Source organism: Malus domestica, chromosome 17, assembly GCF_042453785.1.
Source record: "Malus domestica chromosome 17, GDT2T_hap1".
Lineage (NCBI taxonomy): Eukaryota > Viridiplantae > Streptophyta > Magnoliopsida > Rosales > Rosaceae > Malus > Malus domestica.
Window position 1 is genome coordinate 9,340,538 of NC_091677.1, and position 8,899 is coordinate 9,349,436.

The 8,899-nt window shown below is 39.7% G+C and overlaps 1 protein-coding gene across 1 annotated transcript; it reads left to right on the forward strand.

The window, feature by feature from the left end:
* Positions 1-3,910: 3,910 nt before the first annotated feature.
* Positions 3,911-8,510, forward strand: LOC103417177 (zinc finger CCCH domain-containing protein 3). Its single transcript, XM_008355369.4, has 7 exons — positions 3,911-4,421; positions 5,071-5,240; positions 5,424-5,477; positions 6,430-6,546; positions 6,656-6,949; positions 7,511-7,768; positions 7,924-8,510. The coding sequence occupies exons 1-7, from the start codon at positions 4,277-4,279 to the stop codon at positions 8,269-8,271; spliced, it is 1,386 nt and encodes a 461-aa protein (XP_008353591.3). The 5' UTR covers positions 3,911-4,276; the 3' UTR covers positions 8,272-8,510.
* The last annotated feature ends 389 nt before the right edge of the window (positions 8,511-8,899 follow it).

An 8,899-nucleotide genomic window follows, 5' to 3' on the forward strand; every position in this document is an offset into this window, starting at 1 on the left:
AAGGAAATTATATATTAACAAATGTGTTGTTTTTCCCAATTTAGGCAATGGTTCATGTTGCAGTCGGTGGTCAAAATGAGAGTTCAAGGGATGCATGACGTTTTAAATTTGATCAAATCTAGATCAGTGAATCACACAAACTTCTCTAGAATATTAGATCATCTAGTTCAACTGTTACTGCATGTCACTGATATAATCTTTATTGATATCACATGCGTCATTTGTTGATGTCATTTCTTCTAATTTTTTTTAATTCAACAAGAAAATAAACATTTAATAAATATGTATTTTTTTTAATCGATGGTTGTTTAGGCGATGCTTGATGTCACGAATTTGATCTCAGATCTAGATCTATGAGTCACACAAACTTCTATAGAATTATAGATTGTAAGCTTCAATTGATGATGCCAATTCACATTTCCTTAAATTGAACAAAGAAATAAACACGTTGTTCTCCTATTTCAAAGAACCAGGATTCTCTCCTGAGCATTTCCTAGGGATTCTAGGGATCCTGCAATCATGTTCGTTCATCGTGTATAGTGCGGTCAGAAATCATTTAAAATTTAAATTTTAAAATTCAACTATGAATAGTACCTAACGAAAACTGACCGCACGATATAAAATGAACGGACAAGATTGCGGGATCCCTAGGGAAATGCTCAGGAGAGAATCCTGGTTCTAATGAGCATTCCTTAGGGATCCTAGGGATCCCGTAATCATGTCCGTTCATCGTGTATCGTGCGGTCAGAAATCATTTAAATTTTAAAATTCAAATATGAATAGTACCTAACGAAAACTGACCGCACGATATAAAATGAACGGACAAGATTGCGGGATCCCTAGGGATCCTAGGGATCCCGCAATCTTGTTCGTTCATCATGTATCGTGCGGTCAGAAATCATTTAAAATTTAAATTTTAAAATTCAAATATCAATAGTACCTAACGAAAACTGACCGCACCAGGATTCTCTCCTGAGCATTCCCTAGGGATTCTAGGGATCCCGCAATCATGTCCGTTCATCGTGTATCGTGCGGTCAGAAATCATTTAAAATTTAAATTTTAAAATTCAAATATGAATAGTACCTAACGAAAACTGACCGCACGATATAAAATGAACGGACAAGATTGCGGGATCCCTAGGGAAATGCTCAGGAGAGAATCCTAGTTCTATTTGAACCAGGATTCTCTCCTGAGCATTCCCTAGGGATCCTAGGGATCCCGCAATCATGTCCGTTCATCGTGTATCGTGCGGTCAGAAATCATTTAAAATTTAAATTTTAAAATTCAAATATAAATAGTACCTAACGAAAACTGACCGCACGATACACGATGAACGGACATGATTGCGGGATCCCTAGGGAAATGCTCAGGAAAGAACCCTGGTTCTATTTCAAAAGATGCTTTCAGTTACAGTCGGTGGTCAAAAGGAAAATTCATGTGATTGATGTCACAAATTTAATCACAATCTAGATCTATAAGTCATACAAACTTTTTTAGAACTCTAGATTATCTAATCCAACAATTACTTCTCTAAAAATCACATACGTCATTTGGTGATACAAATTTTTTCACATTTATTCGAATCCAATAAAAGAAAATAAAAATATAATAAACAAGTTTTTTCCCCATTTCATGCAGTGTATGTGACCGTTACAGATTACAAACGGTCGAATGAAAAGTTAACACGTTGAGTAAATAAAACATAGTCGAGTGTCACTACCTCTTTGACATCACGAATTCGAGTCACTGACTCATGTTGTAACATCCCACATCGTCCAGATGAGTGATCCTTAAATGTATATTCTCATTCCTACCTAACACGAGACCTTTTGGAAGCTCACTGGCTTCGGGTTCCATTGGAACTCTGAAGTTAAGCGAGTAGCGCGCGAGAGCAATCCCATGATGGGTGACCCACTGGGAAGTTCTCGTGTGAGTTCCAAAAAACAAAACTATGAGGGCGTACTTGGGGCTCAAAACGGACAATATCATGCTACAGTGGTGGAGCGGGCCCGAGAAGTGGTCTCGTCCGGGCCGAGATGTGACAATTTGGTATCATAGCCTAACCCTGGCCGTGGTGTGCCGACGAGGACGTCGGGCCCCTAAGGGGGGTGGATTGTAACATCCCACTTCGCCCAGGGGAATGATCCTTAAATGTATATTCTCATCCTTACTTAGCATGAGGCATTTTGGGAGCTCACTAGCTTCGGGTTCTATTAGAACTCCGAAGTTAAGCGAGTAGCGCGAGAGAGCAATCCCATGATGGGTGACCCACTGGGAAGTTCTCGTGTGAGTTCCCAAAAACAAAACCATGAGGACACAGTTAGGGCCCAAAATGGACAATATCGTGCTACAGTGGTGGAGCAGGCTCGGGAAGTGGTCCCGCCGCCTCATGCTAGGTAGGGATGAGAATATACATTTAAGGATCACTCACATGGGCGATGTGGGATGTGACAATTTGGTATCAGAGCCTAACCCTGGCCATGGTCACATCCCACATCGCCCAAGGGAGTGATCCTTAAATGTATATTCTCATCCCTACCTAGCACGAGGTCTTTTGGAAATTCACTGGTTTCGGGTTTCATTGGAACTCCGAAGTTAAGCGAGTAGTGCGCGAGAGCAATCCCATGATGGGTGACCCACTGAGAAGTTCTCGTGTGAGTTCCCAAAAACAAAACCGTGAGGGCGCAGTTGGGGCCCACAACGGACAATATCGTGTTACGGTGGTGGAGCGGGCCCAGGAAGTGGTCCCGCCTCGTGCTAGGTAGGGATGAGAATATGCATTTAAGGATCACTCCCCTGAGCGATATGGGATGTGACAATTTGGTATCAAAGCCTAACCCTAGCCATGGTGTGCCGACAAGGACGTCGGGCCCCTAAGGGGGTGGATTGTAACATCCCACATCGCCTAGGAGAGTGGTCCTTAAATGTATATTCTCATCCCTACCTAGCACAAGGCCTTTTGGAAGCTCACTGGCTTCGGGTTCCATTGGAACTCCGAAGTTAAGCGAGTAGCGCGCGAGAGCAATCCCATGATGGGTGACCCACTGGGAAGTTCTCGTGTGAGTTCCCAAAAACAAAACCGTGAGGGCGTGATTGGGGCCCAAAGCGGACAATATCGTGCTACGGTGATGGAGCAGGCTCGGGAAGTGGTCCCGCCCGGGCCGGGATGTGACACATGTCAAATTGTCACCACATTTCACCAATTTTACGTTGAAATCGCATACATCGATTGATGACACAAATTTTGTATCGTTCTCTGAATTTGGCAAAAGAAAACACGAAACTAATAAAATCAAATCTCATCTGTCATTGCAAATGAAATTCCACATTTATTCAGTTGTGATTTCAAATCTAACAATCAATATCAAATCAAAGCCCTCTAAATTGGACCTGGCTTCTCTGCCCTCCCACTTCTCATACACTCTCACCCCCTCCTATTTGTACGGTCACGGTTAAACCACGTCAACATTTTATATTATTATTATTTTTTATCTTATTATCTCTATAAAAAAATCAATATAAAATGTTGACGTAGCTTAATCACGACCGCGCAAAAAGAAAGAATGAGAGTGTATGAGACGTGAGAGGGCAATGAAGTTGGGTCCCTATTTTTTCAATCTCATCTCCTTCAACTCATTCTTTCCACACCTTTGATGCTTACTCATCAAGGGTACATTACTTTAATACTAAAAGACAATAATATCCTTGTCGCCTGAGCAAACTATGCAATAAACAATGGCCTGGGCCTTTGGGCCATTGTGCTTTATTTTTGGCAACATGCTTGTGCAATAATCAAAGTCATTAACCACGTAATTACTCTCAATAAACGCAATCTCTAAACCTGACACGTGGAGGGCATAATGCTCTTTTCATACAGGATAGCTATTTATAGATCCCCAATAGTACCTTGGCCTTTTTGGTATAATTGGAAAAAAAATAAAAAATAAAAAGAGAGAGAGAGCACAAAAATTAAATTAATTAAATTTTAAATTAAATCAAATTCCAATTCACACATTGTCACAGCCATAGTTTTATTTAGATTTTGCAGAGATTATTAAATCTCTCTGATTCTCGGTCCCTTTTTGTTATGCTCCAAAAAAGCTTTTTGTTTGTTTTTTTCTCTCTCCTCAAGTTTTTTCAGTCTATGATCATCATCGTCACATTCACAGGCCTCCTCACAGCCTTTTAATTCTGATTTGGGTTTTATTTTTCTGCAAATTTGTGAGATTTGGGAGGTGGGTTGCTGCGATTTCCTCAGAAAGTTTGAAGCTTTTTATGAGTTTGGTTGGTGAAGCTGAGAAAAGCAGAGGAAAGCAACACAAAGGGCGGGTGCACGCGAACTCTGTGGTACCACCGATGCCGGACGCTCGGCAGGCTCAGAAGAATGCTGTTCCGAATCAATCCGATGGCAACGTGGAAGGTATGACCGGTTTTTGGTGTACCCAGTTGAGAGTTTTAACGATCTGATGATGGTTTTGTATTGGAATATTGTGTTTGTGAGATTTTGTGATCATGAAGGTGCAATGTGCTATGTGTGGATTTAGTTTGGGATTGTATTGAATTGTTTTGATCGTGTGTTTTTGGTGATGTATTGTTTTAATCATGGTTTTGGAGTGCTTTAATGGTAGTTTGCAATGCATATTTGTGGCTTATCTGGGAATTTGTGTTTGTGAAAATTAAGAGTGTTTTTATCTTCAGCTTTGTGAAAACTTTACCTTTTATTTTTGTGACATGGGGGTGTTTAGGTGGTAAGAACTGTGATGTCGGTGCTAGTCGAATTCGTATTGAATTTTTGAAAAACTATGCTTTGTACTAAACTTGTCGATTTGTTTGGAACATTTTGTCTTCAGAGTTTCCTTTTTAGTGTTCATGTTGCGCATCGATACATCGATCCTGAGTTTTATTTCTTTGTAAGTATCTTGTTTTAGAGTTGTAATCTTTTTTCTATTTTCGGTTAATACTTTTGAGGAGTTCTGATATAGATTATGCAATGCTCAGTGAGACTTTGGAAATTTGAAGATTTGATTTCCATATGTAATTTTCACATATATTTCTTGTATTCATTGCAGATGCATTTTGGCGGCTGACAATAAATGATAATCAAGACCGGGGCGGTGTGGCTCAGGCAAACTCGTACCCTGATCGACCTGGTGAACCTGACTGCATATATTATTTGAGGACTGGTTTGTGTGGTTATGGAAGTAATTGTCGTTTTAATCACCCTAAATATGCTTCTCAGGTAATTGCTTCTAATTGATGTGCTAGCTTTTATAAAGTGATTGCATTTTGATGAAGTGTTGTGAGGAGATTCATCAGTTGCTTCTACACAGCTTCTTTCTTTGTCTTTTCTGGCTAACCGTACAGAGTTCGGTTCGAAGGGTATTAGTGAACTAATCCTTCTAGTACATTAATATATCTGCAGGGTAATCAGTACAATGGAGAACTCCCTGAAAGAGTTGGACAACCTGACTGTGGGGTAAGATTTTCATTTAGTTCAGGTTGAATTGAATAAGGAGCTTCTTTCTTACTCACTCTTCTCCGTCCTTGCCTTCTTCGTCTGCTTCCTTTGTTGGTGTTTGCTATGTCGTAGAAGATTAGAAGTTCTACGACTATGGATAAGATAGAAAATGGGGTATTCTTTTTGTTCATGGATAGGCTTTTTTGAGTTGAGTTTATATATGTTTATTAGGTATACAAATTATGTAATTGCCAATTTAAACAGTCATATGATGAGAACTAGCAAATCAACTGCTGATCCTTGTCGTGTGGGCTTGTGAAACAAGCAGAACATTCGAGTGGTCAGTTGCATAAGATATAATATAACCAAGCTATTCCTCCCAAAATAATGTAATTTGTTCAAGTGCAGACTTTTATGGAAAAAGTTGGTGTTAGAATCTGTAACAAGCTTGTTCTGAATATTTTCCCATTATAGTAAGTAGTTTCCTACAACTTTCCACTGGTTCCATTCCTAGTGACTTCTCTGAATGAAGGAAGAAGTCAGTGGAAAAAGGACCGAGTAAATCAGTCGTCAATCCATCCAGGAAGACCTCGGATTTGTTTCCTGATTGGTTCTTGCACATGCTTTCTTTCCAGCATGAGCTTCTTCTAAGACCTCATCTAAAATTGTAATTGGTTATGAGTAGTCAATCATTATTTTCTCTATACGTTTATTAAATTTCTTCACCATTAGTAGGAATAATTCCTTGTTTCAATTAACATGGGATTAAAAGGTACAACATTTTTTTCCCTTTAGTTCCTTAATATATCTGTGAGATGTCGGCTTCCATTGGATAAAAGAACTTTCATACTTGGATTAATATCAGTATAAATGATAATAGCAAATATATAAGAGCAAATAAAGGAATTGCTTGTCATCTCGTAATGTGAAACCTGATAGACTTCCCTTTGTTGGCAAACCTGTGTTGCAGTATTTTTTGAAGACAGGAACTTGCAAATATGGATCAACATGTAAATTCCATCACCCAAGGGACAGGCGTGGAGCTGGACCAGTCTTATTCAACATTTTAGGACTCCCCATGCATCAGGTTCTTTCCTTTATGTTGTTACTAAAGTTCTAATTGTTATCTAAATTGCTGCTAGACTTTGAGAATAAGAGTTCTTTTCGTTTAACTAATTTACGTTGAATTTTTTCAGGAAGAAAAATCATGTCCTTATTACATGCGAACTGGATCGTGCAAATTTGGACCTGCATGCAAGTTTCATCATCCTCAGCCTCAGTCAGTTGGCACTGTCTTACCTGCTTTTGGATCTGCAAGCTCAGCAGTTGTGCCTACTTCAGGTGTACCTTATGTAGGTGGAGTTTCTGCATGGTCATTTCCAAGAGCGCCGTATGTATCAGGCCAGCGTTTACAGACTCCTCAGTCTTACATGCCTGTTGTTCTTCCACCCCAAGGCATTGTACCTGCCCATGGATGGAACACCTATGTGGTTAGTGTATTATCTCTTTGATATAACAAAAGATTGAAATCACATTTATTATGTTCACAGTAACTGCCGTACATTTGCAAGGAACATGTTTAGTCTGGTATATTAAGTTGTATTAAACTTGGATATGGCCTTTTGCTTCTCCGGGTGTTCACTGCAAGGATGATCTAGTTCAGTTGACACTGATGCATTGATTAGTACGAAGAGTATATGATGTCTTAAAAGTTCGTTGACTAGTCATCTGTCAAAAACAGTGGGTTACCATGGTGCATTGTCATCGAAGCTGCACCTTGTTTCTTTCTGTTTCTTTCTATCCTGATCAATGAAGAATTTTTGCTTCTCATTAACTTGCAGGCTAACATTGTCATGTTTTACATTTATTTGTCCTTTATCCTTAGAATTTGTTCTTTATGTTGCACAAAGTCTTTAAGATTCATCCTTTAAGTTGATATGGATGCTCAGAAAGGCCTGTTTGTTGATTTCCGTTAATTTACCGTGGGCTAAAGAGGTTTTGGTGCATTAAATGCTTCTTTATTTTTAATCATGCTTTTATCTGTTTAATAGGGAAACATGAGCCCCGTGTCTTCCACTGGTATTCTTGGATCCAACCTCACATACAACTCTAGAACTCAGGGGGAGTCAGCTTCCAACGGGCAGGTTCATTTGTCAAGTCCAAGTCTCCCACAGAGGCCTGATCAACCTGAATGCCGGTACTTCATGAACACTGGGACGTGCAAATATGGACTAGATTGCAAATACCATCACCCCAAAGAAAGGATCACAGAATCTGCCACAACCTCACTTGGGCTCCCCTCAAGACCTGTAAGTTCTGTTTCTAGTTCACTGTGATATCTACATTGGTCGGTGCAATGTTCAGCTCAGTTCTTATAAACAATTAAGAGAATGCTTCAATGTTTCTTCTACCATTATTCCTTTGTTCATTAACGAGCCTCGTGTTAATGTTTGGGTATGTGCAGGGGCAACCTGCATGTTCATACTTCATAATGTATGGAATCTGCAAGTATGGACCGACTTGCAGATTTGATCATCCCTACATGGAACAATCTGCTAGCTATAATTTTGGTATGCAGGCGATGCCAGTGCTTGATTCATCTCTCCTAAGTTATCCAAGAGGCTGGCCAGTGGCTCATGGACTAGAGACATCCCCCTCCATACCATCAAAATCTCCTGATGGGGTCAAAAAACCAATGAGCAACAACTACCAAAACTCCAATACAAAGATTTCAGAAGATTCCCCGGAACAAGTGGGTTCTCTGCCAGCTTCTCCATCCTCCCCAGAACCTGTACAAGAACAGTCTGGTTAAGCCAACGCCGGACATTTTTGTTGTGGGCTGTGAAATTTGCTTGTTTTTGTTTATGTTAGTATGTTAAAACACAATATTTCGAATACAATCTCTCCTGCCCACCCTTTTCACCTGTGAATCTGCGGAGTGGCATTTAGGGTTCTTTGGAGATTGATTTGATGAGCAAAAAACTGGGTGTGGGCATGGATTAGCTTCTTTTTTTTTGGTGGTGAATAAAATGCAGGTGAAAAATTGTAAGATTTCCGTTTTTGGTTTCTCACATCTCCATCTTTTAAACTGAGTTTAGTTTTCTTAAATTTGGCTGATACTTTGGCTGAATGGATGGTGTTTTATTTGGATGTGAAGAATGCGTCGAACTGGCCTCCGGTGTCGGTTTTGTGACTCATATTGCAAACTTCTTGTCGGATAGAATATTGATCGACTCCTTGCTTAGAAAATATAGTCTGACTCGTTAACATTCACAAAAGGAAAGATTTTTTATTTTACACATGTCAAACTATGATTTGTCTGCAACGAGAAATGTCTGTATTTTCCTTTTAAGATGTGCCTTAGTTGGAGTGTGACATGTATGGTTGATAGAAAATGCATAACTGGGCCTCTTGGGTGGGTCTCTTGTGCGAAATTTCTA

Excerpts from the sequence above, each read along its gene's own strand:
- LOC103417177 (XM_008355369.4), top strand. The coding sequence starts at position 4,277 with ATGAGTTTGGTTGGTGAAGCTGAGAAAAGCAGAGGAAAGCAACACAAA. Across the intron at positions 4,422-5,070 it reads ATCCGATGGCAACGTGGAAG|ATGCATTTTGGCGGCTGACA; the intron begins GTATGACCGGTT and ends TATTCATTGCAG. Across the intron at positions 6,547-6,655 it reads TAGGACTCCCCATGCATCAG|GAAGAAAAATCATGTCCTTA; the intron begins GTTCTTTCCTTT and ends GAATTTTTTCAG.